The sequence below is a fragment of the Acanthopagrus latus genome, chromosome 7, assembly GCF_904848185.1.
Source record: "Acanthopagrus latus isolate v.2019 chromosome 7, fAcaLat1.1, whole genome shotgun sequence".
NCBI lineage: Eukaryota > Metazoa > Chordata > Actinopteri > Spariformes > Sparidae > Acanthopagrus > Acanthopagrus latus.
The window spans coordinates 12,666,699-12,686,968 of record NC_051045.1 but is presented as its reverse complement, the minus strand read 5'-3'; the positions used below and the strand labels follow the sequence as shown (position 1 = coordinate 12,686,968).

Sequence of the window (20,270 nt, the reverse complement as noted above, 5' to 3'; positions counted from 1 at the left end):
TCCATGTGTGACTCTGCTGGGAGACAAAACTGTATTTGGTGACACATGGCTGCTGCAGGTTCTTTGCATCCTCCTGATTAGGCGATAATGATTGAAGTGCCATGATGGAAGAGCTTTCAGAGCTTTTATGAGCATGCAAAACAGACAGCGGCTAAAGACGACTGTTTTACCGCTGCGGACAGGATGCTGCTGTGACAGCTGGCAGACATATCAGCAGAGGTGCTTCTGTGTGAGAGGAGACTGACTTCATGTTTGTCTATATGTTCTTTTTACGATCCTCGAATACAGGCCTGGTGGTGAAGGTTGTGATGATGTATGTGTGTTTGTACTGGGATGTGATCGTGTGATTTTGGTTTTGTGTTTAGTAGTTTTGTCTGTTCTTTGATAGTTAAGGTTTATTTGGCCCGTCAGATGCTTCCAGGGACAAATAATAACAATAGAGTTTTGTTTTTGTTTTTTGTTTTTTTAAATGATGTCATAAAAGTGAGTTATTGAGCTTTCAGGCTCTTTAAATTCAAAGTAATTAGCAATTATATTTGTATAATCACAACTTGAAGAGCGACACAGGAAGTCATTCAATAAAAGACATTTCGGATGGATTGCATTTTAAAAAAATAATGCATTAGGTGCCCATCGCTAGCCATTAAGTATCAATATTGGCCCTCCAAGTGACAAAGTTTGTGCAGCCCTGCTCTCATACCAGTCATCAGTCGTGCTGCAGCTGGTCGTGCTCTCCTTTGGAGGCAGTTTGTAATTAGGACCAAAAACAAAGAACAGCTGCGACAAAGTAGCGGATAAATTGAGCTTTTGACCTGATGATGTTGCCAGATGAAACGTCAGGGGATCAAGAAAGTGATTACAATTAATCTTGAGTGCCATATGAATATCTGTACGAATTTCTTGGCCATCCATTCCATTCCACGATTTATTTTCGTCTGCGCAAAAGAGGAGAGCCGACTGTCTGACATTTCAACAGAGGATCGCTGATAGCATGGCTGAAATCACAAGAGGCTCTGCAACCATTAATCATTCAAGGTGATTTTACAGGTCATTTGATCCCCAGATTGCACCTGAAAAAACCTGTGTAGAAATGCAATACATTTTGTGTTTTATCGTGTCAGTTTTCACATAAAACCAATGAAAATGTAACCTAAAGAAACGTTAAGTGTCAAACAAACATTTCCGACATTTATTAATTAATAAGTATGTTGTCATACAAGCTGCCTTTTTTCTACATTTGCTGTACAGATATGAGCCAACATCTCTGGGCTTCAGGTGCGACATCAGTTATGAGAACAATACAAATAATAACACGTGGCACATACTGTAAATAAAGTCATTTCAACACCATGTCAACGAACAGCAAAACAGATCAGTCCTTAAAGAAAGTGGGTAAACCTTTTTTTTTTTTAAAGTGTGGATACATGTTTTTTACACCTCCACTGCAGGAGCATGCACAAAACTGACAGCAGTAGACTGATATGCAGAACACGCGATAGACCAGTTCAGACGATGGAGGAGCGTGTGTCGCTCACATGACACCAGTGACGCCCTCTGTGTTTACTGGGCAGGACCCTTAGCAGCATCGAACATCTTCTTCCTTCCCTCCATCCCGGACATGGCCTCCACGTTCTTCCTCCAGTCGCTGTCCTCGACTGGCCTCTTCTGTGCGGAAACACAGCAGACAGTTAGACGGCGTGTGAGAGACGGTGGGAAAGAATGGGAGCTGGTGGTTATTGTTGGTGGAAGTAGAGCAGGCTCACAAAATCTTTTATTGTCATTATTGTTGTGTCTAAGCTTTCGATTCCATGATGTCACCTGGGAATCCCCCCCGTGAGAATACTGTATAACTGTACAAGTAGAACTGGTTTACACACAGATACACACCTGTTAATCTGCACATGCACACACTGACCGGTGAGCGGAACCGGGCACAAAAGCTTCTCTTCTGCGTACAATGGGATCATTGTCTTGTGTGCTTTTCCTCCTCTCTCTCTTTCTACCACACACACACACACACACAAACACACACACACAAACACACACACGGTCGCCGCCCTGCACTGGTCTGCTGCTCCGTATCTCAAACACACCCTTCGCACACAGAAACACACTTTTCAGGTGTTCAATGGCGCTTACGTCATGTGTGTATCTGAAATTTCACTTTGCACGCCTGCCCGAAGGAAGGCGCGCATCACGCTGAGGCCGGTTTGATTGTATTCTGTGTGTTTCTGTGTGTCTTTTTTCTTTTCCTCCAAACACACCTTCTCAGTGTCGTCTTTCTTGACAGACTTGAGGTTGGCCCGGAGGTCCATGGAGACTTTGTGCTTGGAGCCCAGCAGCGAGCGGAGGATGGCGTCAGCGGACACACGAACACGTCGGAGATTAGGCCTCTTGAATTTCCCCCTGAGGTCCAGCACCTTTATGTTCAGGTCTTTAATCTGGATCGGGGGGAAAAGGAGAAGGAGGACGATTAGAATTAGCACGACTTTCTCATGGGGGACAGTTCTGCCCCGAAGAGGATGGAAATGGTGTGAGGGAGTGAGAACGTTTACCTCGCGTGTGTTGAGCATTACTTTAGCTTCAATGTCATATCGCTCCTCGTCCACCACATCTACTTTGGCATGGAGCTCCCTGCAGAGGTCCTACACATATGCACGCATGAATCGAACACACGAAAATTTTGATTTGGAATGCACTTTACAACTTTATAGTGTGTATGTTTGCAGTCTCGGCCCCTCAGTTATAAAAACATAATCAGTCGGCTGTGATGATGGTCCAGGAGCAACATTAATTATGACGCTTCAGGATCAAGGCACATACAACACATCTGTTCCATTATATCTGGGAGAAGGCAGAAATCTCTAACAGCCTAGATGAATAAATAGCACTGGGGCAAAAGAGGTCATGTTGTTGATTTTGAGGTGAACTGGCCCTTTATGTTCAGAGAATCGCTGTTGAATGTGGCTCATCTCATGAAAAGATCAATAACATTTGCCCAAAGTATGAATGAAAGACGTCGCTTCCGTTGCAGCTTTTACAGATTTTAGATTACTGAGAAACCAGTCGAAGGAAGACAAAGGACAGGAGGGAATTCTGGAAATCGAAGGACCAGTTACCTGAAGCTGTGCAAGACTCAGGCCGCTGGTGTTGAGAGGAGGCGCTCTCTCTGCCAGATACTTCTCTTTCTCCTCTTCTTTAACCAGGATCTCCTGTTCCAATTCCTCCTTGGCTTTTGCGACCATCAGACTCTGCACACATGTGAATTGGCGAATAATAACAACACAACGATTTACTTTGTCTTTACATGCAAGGTGAAGGTGTAGTGCTCATCAGATAAATCCCAGCATAGCGACTCACACCATGACCTCTGCTGCTCTCCTCTGGTCAAACACATGTATTACAATATCACTTGGCAGAAAAAAAAATTGGGCAGGATCCTTCTTACCTTGAGCATCAGCTTCCTGGAAGCCGAGATCTTTGGTTTCCTCTGGGTGGAGACATAATTCAGGAAAGGAAATCGCCAAAAAGAAATTTCAAATACATGTACTTCACTTGCAACACCATCTGAATTGTTTCTCCAAGTATTATTATTAAGGGTTTTTTTGTTTGTTTCAAGCATTAAGAAACGTCAGTTGTCTTACCTCTGGCCTGTAAAAGAAAAAAAAATGGACAAGATTTAAAGGAAAGAAAAGTCCAAAGTTAAGACCAAAAAGAAGCTCAGACATATTTGTTTTGTGTTCCTGTCTGCATGTGTAAATGAGTATTATGGTCTATAATAAGAACACAGAGCCTAATTACTCACACGTGTTCAGGCATCCTGCTGATGAGATTTTACTGGAGGAAGAAGAGACAGACGAGATTAGAAACACACACAGAACAGCTGTCAGTGTCTGTTCATCAACTATTGGAGGACAACAACATCGACTTGCCAACATTTTCACCACGAGCACTCTCTCAGAATGTGGAGCCTGTTTCGATGTATGTAAGCTGTCAGCGGGCTTTAACAGCAATCACACTAACCTTTGGCCTCCTGCTTGTTAACTCTGTCATGACAACTTGGCTGACAAACTTTAAAGCAGCCGACCGTGGCTTCTGCTTTTCACGGCTCACAAAACATATGTCCAAGTCTTTTCTGCATTGAACACTGCAGGACTTTCCAACAAACATCATGACCCTTTTACTTACTAACTACTCACTTACTAAAAAAGATTTAGTTCACCCAAATCACATATTAGCTCTAGCCTGTGGTTGTCTACGCCACTGACTCCCAACGAGGAGTAGCCAACTTGTAGGCCAACCTGTGGGGTAATTCTGGGTGCTGCTAAAGCCTGGAGTGAAACTGTACAGTAGTTCAGTTATTCTGAAAATAATAAATACTCAAAGTGAAATCTAAATAAGTAAACATCCACATATCGAGTTAGCGCTAACAACACAATATTGAGAGCATGCAAAAACTAGCTAGCAGGCAAGCAGAGTTGACATTGCTTCACTAAACACGGGTTAGCAGTATAGCTGAAAGTAAAGTCAATATAAAGTTTGGCTACCTGAAGGCAATAGGCAAGATGGTTAAAATAGCTAAAAGAAATAAATGGTTATGGTAGGATATTAGCTAAAAGCAATAGCTGGATGGTTAAAATAGACAGCTAAGTGATGGATAGCCTAAATGGTTGAAATAGGCCACTTAGCTAAAAAGTATTGGATAAATAAGGTTGGCTAATTGGTAACATTTGAAATAATGAGCTAAATGTAGGCTAATGGATACCAAGTGTTAAACTGGGGATAAATATATGAAAACACTAGCAAAAAGTAATGGTTAAAGATAATTGCATCCATTCGCTTGCTCTAAGCTTTCAAATGTATACCAACCACAGTCCTACCAAAGTGGTAGCTTCAAGTGGCTAACAGATAAACAGTCAGATAGGCTAGTTAGCTATATATAGTCATGAATAAGTGGTTTAAAATTAGGTTAAACCGATGGACAAAACACTTTAAAAAGTAAATTAATTATAGGTAATGCATAAATGGTTGCAGAATGTGATTAAACAGCTGTAATTTACACTACTTAAAATTAGCTATTGGGATATATTGGGATATGGGTGCATATATGGATATGCAATAAAAGTCAAATGAAATTAAAATTCAGATACCGTGTGTCACAGAATAAACAATCAAGTGAAACACTAAAATGTCCCAGTATCCCTAACTCATTCTGAGAAGAGTCAGAAGTAGCCTCAGGATAAATGGTCCAAAACAGAGGCCAAAGAATACTTGAGTTCATCTGACAGGGCTGTAAGACGTAATGGAAACCTTGAATCCATCAAAATCTATCAATAATAGAAGGTTATTGAGGCCTCGAGATCTCTGCAGCTGAGGAATGTGAAGTAAGGCCACCGCAGATTTTCTTTGGCGGTCATCCCAGCTTTTGAAACAATTCTCACACTTTACGCTGAAAGTTTTACCTTGGTAATATTGTCTATCAACTGCGACATGTATAAGGAGACGAGAGGTGAGAATCTGCTTTGAATCACAGAACTCGCCCTGTCAGAAAACTGTTTTCACTTTCCACCATCACATTATCTTACCGCTCCCCTCCTCCTGTCTCGTGGCCTCTTGCTCTTTATCAAATCGACAAGCAATTTGCAGGTCTCACGCCTTCTCCACCTCGCCTGCACTTCATCCTTCTGATCTTCCTCTCCCTCTCCCATTTTACAATTTGGTCCCAGTTGAGAATGATGCCACCTAAGACCTCCTATCATGATTGGGGTTTACAAGCTGCTCCAACGGATTAGGAAAATTCCAGACTGATAGCCATCTTTTATCCCCATCTTTCTTTTCTGGATTATCTCGGTAAGAGGAATTCGGAGTGGCCTGTCTCCCCAAATAGACCAGGGGACAACTGATAGACAGCTGTGGAGGCTGATAGTGCTCTGGAGTGCCCAGTCTGGATCAGGGGTTTACCGCCAGTAACTCACGGATGCTTACGGGATCTGTGGTGCCGCCAACTTGGCAATTCAAAAAGGTGTTTTGGAAAGTTCACGTCAGCCTCGGATTTGAATCGGAGCGGCTTTGGCAACAGATTTAAATCAACTAGTTTGTATTATTTCAATTGATTATCCTGTGGATCAAATGCCCCAGTGAAGAAGCAACATTAACTCTTGAGACCTTTTACATCTCGACAAATATTTTACTGGATCGACATCATGTACTGTAGACTGACCTCAAAAACAAGATATTAGCAGTCCTGACAGAGCCAACCAAAGGCAACTACACCTCCATGATACAGATTCAGAATTGCTCTAAATAATTAACTAATCAGACAAGTTCAAACTGTCCCCCAATCAGTACGTGTGCGATGTAAGCACAGAATAAAGACATACACCTAACACTAAACCGACCACACCGTGAAAGAACCTTACCAGTGTCAGAAGCAGCAGAGAGATGCGACAACAGCACAGAGGCAGGATGGACGAAACAGAGATGAGACCAAGAATGTGGCGTCCCTCTATTTAACCGCACCCCAAATTGTCTCGCTCTCCCTTCCTCCTTTGTCAGTGGTGGATATTATTAGTCAGGCCCCTTCTCTCTTAGTGCCTAATCTTGCTTTGTCCATTTGTCTCACGCAGATTCATTATCAACCCCTGAACCAGCATCCAGAGCCCCGGAGCTTTGGCCACGCATGACATGGCAGGATGAACTCAGAATGATGAACTACAGACAGGAGGAGGTTGTGGGTTTGTACCCGGCCACGTCCATGGAGCTGCCACAACAGGTCCCACCCAGGGAGGCAAGTGTTTGTATTCACAAACCCAGAAAGTAAAACAGCATGTGCGTGTGTGCCGAAGTTATGCTGATGAGTTTGGTATTTGCTTCAGCAGCTCACACTTTTGTAACTATCAAATGCTGTGAATCCAAATCCATGTCACAGCAATCTTTTCTTCTGTGTCATCGATCCATTTTATCCCTTGAACAGTTTCAACAATTGCATTTCAATTTCTATCTACCTGCGTTCTCAAAGGTGCATCAAACCTCTACTGCAATTCTTTAATCCCATTTTGAATTAAAACATTTTAACATTCTTTAAAATTGCATGGATATTGTTGTATCTTATCACAGTGACACAGTTAACACCACGCACAATAATGATCATGACAAACTTGAGTACCACAGAGAAAGGCAGATTGGGGAATCCATTCATAGAGTTAAAGACCTTGGAGGTCAGTAGATAAATCATCCAACACACTGGGGTGTTAGACACAATTTTAAAAGAGAGGAGGCTTTCAGGCAGTAACAGTGAGGTAGCCAAAGCTCCACCAGGGGGCAACATTACCCTGATTTGAACCAAGTGTCAGTAAGACACAAGATATTTAACTTTTTTGGAGGTGACAAAGTCTTTAAGGATAAATAATTACTCAGACAATGATTAGGAATTGGAAAACAGCAAAACCAACTGGAGGAATGGAATGTGGGAGGCGGGGGCTGGCAGGGGACTTCTTAGGCCTTAGTGCCTGAGTTGTATCGTTCAGAATACGACTGCACTGTAGAATCGTAGTTGATTAATCAAAACTAAAAAGAAAACAAGGGGGTTGACAGGTAAAATGACTTTGAGGATGCTATTAGTTGACATTTGCAACAGGAAATGGGTGAAAGTATGAAATCTGAAGTCTTGACTGAAGGACCATGTCTCTGTCAGAAAACATGTTACAAAATTATTTTTAAAAATGCTGCTACATTCCTCATAACCAACGGTGGTATTACAATAACACAACTTGTCATACGAGCCATCTGCTGGTTGTCACATGCATCATCATCCGTTTAAAAAATAACTGAGTCAAGGTGAAAAAGTTCAACCATAAAGCAAAAGTTAATGACTGACAAATACACAAATGGATTTATTTTGGCTGGAATGACCAAACACAGCACTGTTGATATGAGCTTGAAAGTGTAACAGTATAACAATACTACAAAGCACACACAGCAAATACATATACATACACAAGACACTGGGACACATGCAACGACTACTAGGGTTTTAAGAAAAAGTACCGTATGAGGAGATAAAAGAGCTAAGAGACTAATTTTAAGATCTACTGTAAACTCAAGTAAGAAATTGGGCTAAAGATTATCAACATTTTAATAATTTTTTTTAAAAAGCTATCCTCTTGACATCCTGGGATCCCAAAAATGTTCTTTCTTCAGTGTCTCTATTCGAAAATATGACCAAAGACAGCTTGTGTATGCAGTAAAAACCTCTTATGTTAGTATTTTACCCTCAAATTGTGATCTAGATTTACATTAATGCTTGTTAAAATGCAGATTTGATACGGTATAGAGGCATAAGAGTCTCAAATCAGGGCTACCTGTTTACAATCACTTTATTTCTCACTTTGGAATAAACATAAGCAGATAATGGAGCCATATTAACTCACAATTGTTTCTTTAAAAAAAATCATTGTTCCCACATTTTTTGCAGAATTTTGGTCTCCATAGATAAATCATTGCTACAGGCTCGTTCTGCTTTGAAAGGAATGCTGTTTCTGTTTCGTAGACTTAAAAAAGTATTCATCAATAAATCAAGAATTTACATTCTCTTTGTTTTAATGTCGACTGCCTGGACTTTGGACTGTACCAAATATCATTATCTCTAATACGTTACTCAATAAAGGGTCAAGTTTATTCTTTTTCTTATCGTGATTTGTGTCATATGAAGACAAATCAAACAGTAATGTGACTCGTAACACCTGTGCTGTAACTCAGTCTTCTACTTTGTGAGCTGGTCTGCAGAAAGTCCAGTGATGCTCCACCGTGTTCTCGTTTGCACGCTCGCTCATGTGATGCACGCGCGTGTTGCGGATGGTGAACCCTTGTTTCATTATGTAGTCCATGAGGTGAACCCTTAGGGACACCTCTTGATGGTAGTCACATGGTCCGAAGGTGAATGACACCTGGCAGTCTCTAGTGTCCATCATGTGTTTGTTCCACTTTGTGAAGTTGTTGGAAATACCTTCCAGCAGGCCGTGGACCTTCGTCGTTATGGTTAGCTGGGTGATGATGACAGCGACTGGGTTTGAGTATTTTGACAGTTTCCGAGTGCTGGAGAGCTCCACGACCTGCTCGAAGATGTCGGGAGGGTACAGCGGCTTTGGGTCGTGAAGGCACTGGATCAGAGGTTCTATCTGATAGAAGTCTGCCTCTTTCCTGAGGAGGTCCGTCTCCGTGAAGTCCACAGGGAGGGTAAGCTCAGATGTCCGCAGGAAGTTCAGGATGTACCGGAAAAGTGTTCCATCGCGATCGATGAAATAATTCCCTTGGGAATCGCGAGTTGTGGGGAAATCTCCCCGGAACATGGCACCCAGCATGGAGTCTGGATAGCGCTGTAGAGTGGATAGACTGGTGGTGTACAGGACGCCTCCCACGTTCAAGGTAACAGGAGTGGTCATCTAGGGCGAAAAGGGACAAGTTAGGTTAGTGTGAATTTAGGCACACATAGCTCAAACATTGCGGTGCTGTGCTGTTTAACTGTATTATAGTGAAAAGTGTTTTTACATTTGTGTCCAGCCCATCAATAGTGATAAGGGTAAATACTACACCTCTCAGTAAAAACATAAAAATGATGTTGTAAGACAACCTTGTTTTTAGACGCTGGATACAAACTAAACTGGCAACAGAGTAAATTCACTCAAATCAGCAGATATTTCTTTATCAGAAACAAGATGGCCTCTATCCATCGCTTACCCTATGGCCCCAGTCCCCATTATCCATTTGTAGAACAATACCCACTTGGTCAGAACCAAAACAGAGAGGGAACAGATGTGGCTTCAGCAAACCTGTGAAAAAAAGTCACATCAGCATTAGCTGTATAACTGATACACACTGTTGGGCAGATAATATTAAACCAAATTACTTCTTTTCTCTTTTTGAAATCAAAAACATGTGAAATTAAAGGTTTTGATAACAGTCTCGGCCTGTAATCATGCATCTCTAGCAAAATGTTCTACCTGGGAGCATGTTGACCTAATTAACAACATACTGTATTTATGCACATATATTTAGGTTGTATTACGATGCATAAAATATACATTTGCAACATTAGTTGGGGATGTTGGGGTATTTCAGTGTCTCTGATTTTTGTGTTTGGCATTTTTGACCAAATACCTCAATGTTGATACTTTCACCAAATATGAACACAATTGAGATTTTTGATAAGTAACAATCAGATATGAGGATGTAATGACTAAGTGTTAGAAGAACAGCCTGCAGACTTGCATCACTTTTACTGTGATGCAGCCTTTAAAACCAGGAAAGGACAACAGCTTTGCCACATCACAAAATCTCAAGCATATTGCCCAGCCAAAACCAACAGCCTGTTTCAGAATCACTGCAATGTCTCTTCAGTAGCAGTCCAGAAGTTATTGATCATATTACAGTCATGACATTTTCGGAGGATTTAAAGAGAGGAAGAGGAAATCAAACTTTGAGCCTTTTAAACCAATATGGCTGTTAGAGGCTCACAAAACAAGGAAACCACAACAGGGAAATATGAAGAAGTTCATTTTTTTAAGACACTTGGTAAACTCCATCTGCTGATGAATGTCATGTCACTTGATCAAAAGCTAGAGGAAGAGTTTGTGGACAGCTGTGTGAGCTTTGCCACTGATGTGTCTGCAGCCACGCATGTTAATCAGGATTTAGCAGCAGAGGTGATTCATCAACTTAAGTCAGTGAAAGTGAAACCTGGCGCTGCTGGATGAACGTAAACCCATAACTTTAGGTTTCGTATGTCACCCTGTCATATACGTCAACAGTGCAACTTGAAGTATCTCACGTAAATTAAGTAGCTTAGCGGTAAGTGTTGAATGCTAGTGAATCTAGCTAATGTTTGTTTAACAGAGCTGGTGTTAATGGTAGTTCGCCGTTCAACATATTTTCACTGCCCCTGACACGGAAATGAATCAAGCTGGCAAAAAAAGACAGACAAAACGCATTATGACTACAAGCTGTGGAGCCAGCCTGGTAGCACTGAGCTACGTATGCTAGCCTTAAATACAAAGCGAGAGCCACACTGGAACACTAGCTAGTAGCTAGCGAGCTAACCTAGCTAGCACCCCACGAGCCATTGACGTTAGCTGCTCTTACAACTCGGGTTAACGCCGGGCTCTTAATCAGACTGCCTTGGAGCAACATAGAGGCTAAAAACAAAGCCTTACCAGTTCAGCTTCGTGCCTATGTTTTTTTCCCTTTGTTTTATCCACAAACAGCGGCTCGGGGTTAGCATTCAGCGGTGGAGCCGGACGGTGATGTTTGCCGCTGGTCGCGCCGGGCAGCTGTGCTCGGCTCCGGGCTGCAGCAAAACTGCGCACACAGGGAGGGTGAAGGAGGGGAGGAGGTCCTGCTGCAGACACAGGCAGGCACCTCTGCGAGCACACATCCACACATCTGAACACACAGAGACATGCATGGAGCTTTTTTTTTTTTACTATCATGATTTATTATGCAAGTGAAATGCAATTTATATCACCCTCTAAGAAATGCTGGGACACTATATTATCTTCCTGTTAATGTCTGAGGCTCGGGAGTCTGTGTTACATATGCATGTCACGTACAGGGAACGCGTAATTCATTGCAGTAGAGAGACATGATGACTAGTCTTTGGGTTCAGGAGGATTTCTTTGTGCCACCCCTGGCCTCTTGCTGCACGATGATGAACTCCAGGATGAGTTTGGCTGTCCGACAGGGCCTCTCCATCGCCACAGAGTGTCCACAGTTTTCCAGCAGGTCCATCCTGCATCCAGGCAGAATCTCTGAAATCACTGTGGCTCCAGAGACATCCATCACCTGGACAAATATGAGATAATTATCCTATCTATGTACGCGTCTCTATTCAGACCTGAGTGGCTCGAGAAACCCGAGCCTCCACCCTCACCCCATTTTTATGATTAATCTATTGCTTAATCTGAAACTTGGGATTCATTTAGAAACAGAAGCTGCCAGGTAATCAATTCATTTACTTAAATGGGCTTTGCTGAGTCACTGTATTAGGTGTTCTTCATACATTACCTGATCTTGTTTGCCCCATATCACTTGTAAAGGCGCAGTGATGAGATGCAGGTGCTCCTGTAAGGCATATCGTGATTTCTCTCCAACAAGCTCCATAAACACTGATTGAAAAGACACAAATTACTGATCACATGGGCTCAACCATGTGCTTAAAAAAAAAAACGCCCAGACTAAAGTGAACTAACCTTCTTGGTAAAATGTGTTGTGAGGCTCCCGGACATCTACCAGTCCTTGAAGAATCTAGACGAGAAAATGTGTTTGAACACAAAATGTAGCTGCTTTTGAAAACATTTCTGTAGTTGTGATCAACCGTGGGTACACACAGAGTGTAATCCATACTGTGCTTATTTTGAAATGTGGGCCTGACCTGCTGGGGGATTTTAAAGCGAACGTGAGAGCAAAGTCTGAACATGTCCTCCATCTCCTCGGGTGTCGTCGGGATCAGTGGGATGTTTAATGTGTAATTGCTGTGCTCCAGGTCCTGCAGATGATTGTCAAACTTGGTCTCGCAAGGGTGTCTTATACCTGCAGGATACGTTTTTAGTTCTTGGGTTAGAAGACACATGATACACGCTTGTGTTTTGTTTGAAACAGTAAATGTTGATCAAATAAAATGCAAGAAACAGCAAATGATTGTAGGTGTAAAATGAATCCATGCTCTGTATAAACTAATGTGATTTTTATTAATGTTACATTTCTGTAACATTAAGGGTAATGTTAAAGGATACATTATTCATTTAAATGGTCAAAATTAAAGCAACAGAGGTCAAACTAGCCAACCCTTTACTTTCTAGTATTTTCTGGAGATGATCCAGATGACACCACTGTGACATTATCATTGTTATTTTCTTACATTTTGCTCCCCGACACATTAAAGTGTCTCTTTAAAATTAAAATAACTCAAATGTGCATTAATAATGTTGTGTGCACACAGACACACACAGCCACCGACCATCTGGACAGATGAGAGTCATGCTGCAGATCTCTGAGGGGAAGCAGGCTGCGTAGACTCCGGCTACATTTCCCCCCATGGAGGTTCCAACCAGATGGAAAGGCTTCCTGTTTAAGCGAATGGCTTCAACAAACTAAGACAAGTGAGAGTAAAAAAACTAGATTTCAGAGGGATCATTCAAGCATCTGACAAATTACATACATATATTTAATTGTTCTCTAGTTCTTCGGTGTACCTGATGGATCCTCCTGACTTGCCCCTGGATAGAATAATCCTCTGTGTTGGTGCGTGTTGTTCCCTCATGGCCGGGCATGTCCACACACACAATGTGCAGATGCTTTGGTAGATACTATAACAGTAAACAGACAGAAAATGCAGCTTTAAACGGATAATGTGATCTGATTTTAATCTATAGATCCCAAAACTTGAATATAGTTTATTTTAATATTGGACACTGAATTTGTGCACACTTAAAATGCAAACAAAAACAGCCTCTCTCACTCAAACACATACAAGGTGATATCAGCTGAATCTGAGAGGGTTCAAGGTTGAAGGCCTGGGGGGGGCAGTGGGACTGGGGGTCTTTGTCCGCTGAGTTCACAGCAACAAACTGCTACGTTTAGTGTTTGAGATCTCCTGACCTTGACGACAGTGAGCCAGGTGTCCTTGTGAGCAGAGAAGCCGTGCAGCATTAAAATGGAAGGTCTCATCCCGGGCTTTCCTCTGTAGGAGTAGCAGAAGCGATAGCCTCCGCAGTCTGCATAGCGCACCTGCAGGCCCAGAGTCCTCCTCCAGTACCTGAAGGAGAGCAGGTATGTCTGAGCTCATAGACACACAGATGAGCACTAGAATTCAAATCTGAGCTAAATGATGAATGGCTTGGATGCAAATTAAATGAACATGTGTTGCCAATATTGCTATTTTTGTTTCTGCTTGTGAGGGTTTCAAATTGAGTCAAGTTTAGGATTAAAAAAAAAACAAAAAACACATGACATACACTGTCATTTTCATGATGTATCATTTAAAAATCAGATATTGAAATGTTTTCAAGTCATTCTTAAGACAACACTCTATATGTTCATTATTCACTTCAAAAGGTGCAATATGAAAGACATTTGGTTCAAAACATTCAAAATTTATCTCAAATCAGAATGTCAACGTATCACAGTATTGACATCAAGTCAAAGACATCAAAGTACTGCTTTTATGAGAAAACTACTGCCTACCACTTCTACAAACCTTACAAGGTAACAAGCTAATAGTAGCTACACTCATTTTTTGAGAGCATGAAGTCAAGGTGCCTGATTCTTACGTACTGCAACATTATAATATTAACAGAATTCTAGGTAAATTATGAAGCACAAAAAAGTACCATGTAGCTGAAGCTAATTTGATGCATAAACAATCTCAGTTAGTCTTTTTGGTTATGTTTTTTTTTTTTTGTCATCAGCAATAAAAATATTTGTGGCAGAATTATTATTTGTTGCTCATCTTCACATCAGTTATTAAACATATCAAGTGACAGGCATTACATCAGTTATCGACCTTACCAGTAATACACTTTAATCAGTGCAGAGGGCCAGAGGAGGACGGAGGCAACAAAGGCCAGAATGGGAATAGCCAGTGTTCCTCCAGCAATGATGAACAGGTTGATCACATCTAGATCAGCTGCCATGGCTCGCCTATAAAAACACATCAACATTACACATACATGCTGGAGCCATTCTCTGGAGCACAGCTCATCAGGGGGAAAGTCAGTAACAAAAATCCATGCAATGTGTTGTTGATGATGAATAACACGTCATCAAAATAACATATGGAAATGAAATGAAAGTGTAAAAACTTACTTTTCAGATGGTTTCTTCCCTCCTGGTTTCTGTTGTCACGGGCAGAAACATGTGACCGCTGCTGTGATTCTGTTGATGAGTGAGCAGATGGTTGAGTTTATTTGCAGGTTTTGTTGATGCGTCGAAAGGATGAATTATCAACGTATCTTTCTGAAAGATGAAATAAAAAGAACCGTGTCCTGGTGGAGTGCAGTTAGTCCCAGCAGATGTTTGCTCTGGATAAACTTATTGATTACTACCCATCATTGGGGAAACCGGGACACTCTATTATTCGGTCAATCATTTAAAGAGAACGCACAGGCCAGACTTACGACCGAGTCAAAGCTCTCATGAAAATGAAAATACAAAAATACATTTTTGGATAACCAGCTTTTAACTCAGTAACCTGCCCACTGTCAATGACTGGTCAGTAAAAAGATTATGTTATTTTCACTAAAGCTAGTTAAGACTTGTAGAAAATACATGATATTGCTGTAATACTGTTTCTCAGGGCACAATTTCCTAAGCTTCAGTTAGCTTGATCAAGGTTTTCAGGCTTTGGTTGCAATTGTGTAGCATTTTTGTTTTTTGTTTTTTTTTACTTGTCTGCAAAATGTGTTTGATGTTGGATTGCTAATAGGGTGTAGGGTATAAAGTTGTGTGGTTCTTACAGTTTTCCAATCATGAAAAGGTGTTAAGTGAGTAGGACATGTTGCTGCATGACTGAAAGAAAGACTTTTTTGTCTTTCCAGAGCCTCCCTTCATCACTGACTGGGTACCTGCTCCAGGTTATGTAATGACAGAAAAGAAAAACTCCAGTCATGTTCTTGACACATTTCTGATGGCAGTACATCATTGATGGGAAACACTTGAACAAATAAAAACACTCGATTTGTTTGCTGCTCTGGACAAAAGCATCTAGCAACAAATTACTCTAATGTGTAATATGATGGTTCCTTCAAGTCCAAAACTTACCACTGGGTGTCATGATAGAGGCAGACTGTGGCGCGTCCCCTGTTTGCATTTAGAGGACAGGAACTGAGGGCTTCTTGTGATTGGCTCTGCTTCAGTTGACAGTGAAGCTTGGAGGGATTTTGTGTACAGAAACCTGAACCGGCTCTGGTCTAAAGATTTTCAACTGGATTGCAGACACTGAGATTTTCTTGATTGAGAGGAAAAAAACAGAACTGATAGGGACTCACCATGAACACACTGACCTCCAGAGGTGATACTGAGTTGATATTCTGTGGATGACTTATTCAAAGGTCCAGTGTTTTTGCATAGTGCTGGCCTATATACAAGTTATACAAACAGATATTCAAACATTCAAACATATGGTGTATCACAACCATAAACAGATAATAAGTCACAATTTATGAATAAGGCAGGTAATGAAAGATTTAGCTACATGTGGGAAGTAGTAATTCTTTAGTGCTTTTCTTTTAAATGACATCAAACCCCCAAAGAGTTATTGACACATGACCATATTGTTTGTCCACATTCATTTCAAATATACTAAAAAAACAAGGAAATACACATAATACTGCCTTGACTTAAGATGATCAAATAACTCTTGATACATACTGTAGGTAAATAGACATTTTGCTAAGAGGCTTTCTAAGAAAGTCTTTATTTACTGTGTTGTGATTTGGGATATCAGTTTAATTAAGACAGTTTCTCACATACCATGTGAGAAGGACTTAAATCAAGGGTGGTGTAAATTAGAGCTAATATGAAGGCCAAGATTACACAGTAAAAATACCATCTAACGCAGCTGCCATTCTGCTGCATCCCTAGTCCACTACCGATGACCTACATACAAACTGGAGCAGAACAAAATGGACACAGCAACTCTGCAGAGAGGCTCGCCAGTGCGTGGGAATGATTCTCATGTTTGGGTTTACACAGGACGAAGCGTTTGTCCTCAGTCCGCTCACACGAACAGTGCTTTTCCCAAAGGTTGTCTGAACTACAGCCTCACGTCACATTAGCTTCCTCATCTTGTTTGTGTCCTGAGAAGGATCCTTAACACAGCAAAGCCAGAAAATGACTGAGCCGATGTAACGCCACAAAAATGCGTCATGGTGGGTGGCACACCCACAGTCATTGATTTCCTCAGCTATGGCCCCGATAGGTATGACGAAATGTAGAAACAGACATCCTGTTGAGAAATAAGCTGCATCTTTTTCCACAGGCCAAGAATCAGTGTGGTCAGCCTGCTTAAAGGGCATAATAATTGCACTGAGTGTTGAACCCTATAATCTCCCAGCAGATGTTGAAGGCCCCCGCAGTGAGCTGTCACATTAACTCAGATCATCAAACGCTGATGAAACACTTGTAGTCTAAGCAGGGATTGATCCTTCAAACAGCCCCGAAATAAACAAGGGGAGGGCTACATGTTGCTTGAGGTACCTGTGAGACACAAATACAGCCCAGGTAATAAACAAGACTCAGACAGGATTCTGTAACTCTGGAAACTACTATTACTACCCACTGTGTTGTATTTCATTAAAGCACTTCTTTGGTGTAATATTTTAATTTACCCAGTGCAATCTTAAAAATGTGTTCTGTGTAATATCATGAGCAATATCCTACTAATGTTTCAGGAATGTAGCATTTATGTTTACAGTAAATTATTGCCAATTACTACCTTCTTTTATATTACACGATAATATATATACACTGCAGTTATAGAAATGTTTTCTGATAGTAACTAATGAATTATTAAAATGTAGACAGTAACATAATCCAAGTATCACAATACTAAAGTGATGTAACTTGACCTTTATTTAATCTTAACAACTCTAAGAATACACACTATTGTATTTGGTTTCACTAGAAGACCAGAGGGATGTTGTGTGAGAGTACTGTTGTGTGCATGCTTACAGATTATATCATTCTTTATGATAAAATTACAATCCCCATTTTTACTGAATGTATCTGTAATCTTATGACATTTTTCTATAATTTATAATACATTTACCTTTTTTGTATTCTGATTACATCACACCATTATATTATCTTGCATATTTGTATTCTTTTTACTTTTGTCTTTATTTTTCTTCTTTCTCTATAGCATGACATTTCCATTCTAGCAGAACTAACTATATTGTAACCCAATTTCCCCCTCATGGATCATTAAACTATTTCTGATTCTTGAGTTATCATGGCAACAACTATTTTATCTTAAGCTGCAACTTTTTGCTAGAAGATGTTGCAGTATAAGTTATAAAAACAGACCAGCTAAACTCAATTGAACAAGGGGCCCGAATTTCTGTGCACAGGACATCTTCAGTGTGGGATAACCTAGACGACATCACTATGCCATCATATTTTTCATCTTGTCCCAGAGCTACAAAATGTGTTATACTATTGAAGTCACGGACTGAGCAGGATGAGCAATTAACCAACCTCTATGTGCACAAATTGTTTTTAATTTTCAAAAATGAACAATCAGGTGTGATTCCTGACTGCAACAAGGAATATACATAATCTCTGTAGATGAGGGTGTTTTTTCTGGAGCAGATGTGTGTTTGTAATGTATTCTTGGACTTATATGCTGATACCAGCCGAAGCTGCCGTGCACCAGAACATCCATACACATGTGCTAAATGTCCCGCCTGACCTGCCAGAGATGTGTATCATCTCTTGTCATTTTCCTGTGGTTCAACAACTCCAGAGGGTCATTCTGTCATGCAGGTCAAACTGCAGGTTACAACTAAGTCTTTGCCCACATTTCATGCATCAATCATACCACTGTGTATTCTGTGGGTAAGCATGGCTTTCCCTATGGTGCACTGTTGGTGCAAGCTGACGTGCAAGCTGCGCTCACCTGAGCAAACCTTTCTTTAAGGAGAACAAACTGTGCCCCTGGCTGTCAGCTTCAATCAGCGTCTTAAAATGCCATCTGCAGTACAGGGAGCTATTAGAAGGAAAGACAACAGGAAATGTGAGATCTCGCCTGTTTTGCTGAAGAGTAGAAGAAAAACCATGTATCAAAATAAATATTTACTTTCCCCCAATATTAAAAACACAAGATCAATGACAATTTACCTCAGATAAACTGTATTTTCTTCGTGTTTCTCAAACAAAACCTACAGTAGCAGAAACTCTGACCTCATCTCTATGAGGCTGGGTGGCTTCAGTGACCATCCGCAATGCAATGACTGTAAGGTGCAATTATGAGGTTGAGCTCTTTAATTGAAGTCACTCTTACATTTCAGAGCACTTATTCATAAACTTTAATCCCAAGAAACTATATAACTTTCCATCTCTTTACAAAATACAGATATTGACTGCGCAAACTATCTTAAATACACCAAATTAATAATATATGTATATTCATGGAGATTTTCCACAGAATCATATGATGCATGCAAATATATTACCATCAGAAAACTCTGAATGAATACCAGATTTATGTATGAGCTTATTTACAAATTCAGATTTGAGTTAGGTCCAGTTTATAAAACACGTCATTTCAAGTATTACACCAGTTTCTTGTGGTGACTCATGGCAGGATGCGATAAAATATCTCTGAATAGCAGGATTTCAAATTATATTATGTTATGTAGTGTTGACTTCCCTTCAGTAAACAAGTGATGTAATTTATGGCTGATTGCTACTAGGGCTGCACGATATTTTTAAAAAGTGACACTGCATTATTTTAGGGTTCTACAATATACTGTTTATGTATTCTCCTGTGAACACAAATGCAGAAATTGTCAGCAGATAAACTGAAAAGATCTATTTGGAAATATTTAAATCACTCTCAATAATTGAGGTGAGAGGATTTTGCATGCAGAGGGCTGAATGTTATCAAACAAGCAAACAGATCCTCTTTCATTTGATAAGTTGATCAGGAATGATTATAATCGGTTGTTTGCTGTGCATGAAGAGCTTTGCATGTTACAAGGAAGAAACACTTACAATGGACAAAATCATATTATATCAGATGGTTGTTCTCTTGTATCAAGCAGCAAAAAAGCTTAAGCAGCATTTGCCTTACTTGACATTGCTTATGTGAATACTCCACATTGCACTGTTGATGCTGAAATAACATATTGTGCAGCCCTAATTGCCTTTATCAATAACATGCCTATTGCTGTTATCTGTGTTTTTGTCACTTTGAAGACATTTGCATTACTTGCTTTATCCAGCTTTGTCAAGAAGTGGATAGCAAGTGATACCATTATGTTGACTGCAGCTGATTGGCCGATTATGTAATATTATGTACAGTTGGCTGATGCGGAAAATGTAAATTCACCATTTATCATCAATCATCATCATCATCATCATCATCACAGTTACCGTCTATGGAAAGCTCATCTTAAAATAGAAAGCAAACACTCAAGACAGGAGTAGGTACTTACAACCTTTGACTAGATTCTGTTGATACGGGAAAACCACCATATTTAAATTGTGGCTGCGACACA

General features: G+C 40.6%; 3 protein-coding genes and 1 long non-coding RNA gene across 20 annotated transcripts; 1 reads left to right on the top strand and 3 right to left on the bottom strand.

The window, feature by feature from the left end:
• Positions 1-1,156: 1,156 nt before the first annotated feature.
• tnni1a (troponin I type 1a (skeletal, slow)) lies at positions 1,157-6,799 on the bottom strand. Of its 15 annotated transcripts, none has more exons than XM_037103244.1 (8): positions 6,420-6,799; positions 3,806-3,837; positions 3,645-3,651; positions 3,449-3,502; positions 3,120-3,251; positions 2,556-2,645; positions 2,265-2,441; positions 1,157-1,665 (listed from the first exon to the last, which is right to left on the bottom strand). In XM_037103244.1, the coding sequence occupies exons 2-8, from the start codon at positions 3,817-3,819 to the stop codon at positions 1,561-1,563; spliced, it is 579 nt and encodes a 192-aa protein (XP_036959139.1). In that variant the 5' UTR covers positions 3,820-3,837; positions 6,420-6,799; the 3' UTR covers positions 1,157-1,560. The 15 variants fall into 15 exon arrangements, with proteins under 15 accessions (XP_036959139.1, XP_036959142.1, XP_036959148.1 ...); XM_037103247.1 differs by having other exon boundaries at positions 3,449-3,490; positions 6,420-6,792; XM_037103253.1 differs by lacking the exon at positions 6,420-6,799 and adding an exon at positions 5,586-5,610 and having other exon boundaries at positions 3,449-3,490.
• A 1,065-nt stretch (positions 6,800-7,864) lies between these two features.
• Positions 7,865-11,360, bottom strand: kctd6b (potassium channel tetramerization domain containing 6b). The gene is made up of 3 exons (XM_037103239.1): positions 11,208-11,360; positions 9,736-9,827; positions 7,865-9,440 (listed from the first exon to the last, which is right to left on the bottom strand). The coding sequence occupies exons 2-3, from the start codon at positions 9,760-9,762 to the stop codon at positions 8,754-8,756; spliced, it is 714 nt and encodes a 237-aa protein (XP_036959134.1). The 5' UTR covers positions 9,763-9,827; positions 11,208-11,360; the 3' UTR covers positions 7,865-8,753.
• On the top strand, positions 9,846-15,786 carry LOC119022419. The gene is made up of 5 exons (XR_005075907.1): positions 9,846-10,845; positions 12,992-13,151; positions 13,232-13,293; positions 13,739-13,821; positions 15,588-15,786. It is a non-coding gene; the product is annotated as an uncharacterized LOC119022419 (long non-coding RNA).
• Positions 11,300-17,534, bottom strand: abhd6b (abhydrolase domain containing 6, acylglycerol lipase b). 3 transcript variants are annotated; one of them, XR_005075906.1, is made up of 11 exons: positions 15,811-17,533; positions 14,857-15,614; positions 14,560-14,691; positions 13,651-13,807; positions 13,245-13,358; positions 13,010-13,142; positions 12,425-12,582; positions 12,243-12,297; positions 12,058-12,158; positions 11,604-11,835; positions 11,300-11,436 (listed from the first exon to the last, which is right to left on the bottom strand). XR_005075906.1 is itself a non-coding variant. In XM_037103234.1 (10 exons), the coding sequence occupies exons 3-10, from the start codon at positions 14,682-14,684 to the stop codon at positions 11,618-11,620; spliced, it is 1,017 nt and encodes a 338-aa protein (XP_036959129.1). In that variant the 5' UTR covers positions 14,685-14,691; positions 14,857-15,614; positions 15,811-17,534; the 3' UTR covers positions 11,456-11,617. The 3 variants fall into 3 exon arrangements, 2 of the variants coding, with proteins under 2 accessions (XP_036959129.1, XP_036959128.1); XM_037103234.1 differs by lacking the exon at positions 11,300-11,436 and having other exon boundaries at positions 11,456-11,835; positions 12,058-12,114; positions 15,811-17,534; XM_037103233.1 differs by lacking the exon at positions 11,300-11,436 and having other exon boundaries at positions 11,456-11,835; positions 15,811-17,532.
• Positions 17,535-20,270: the final 2,736 nt, after the last annotated feature.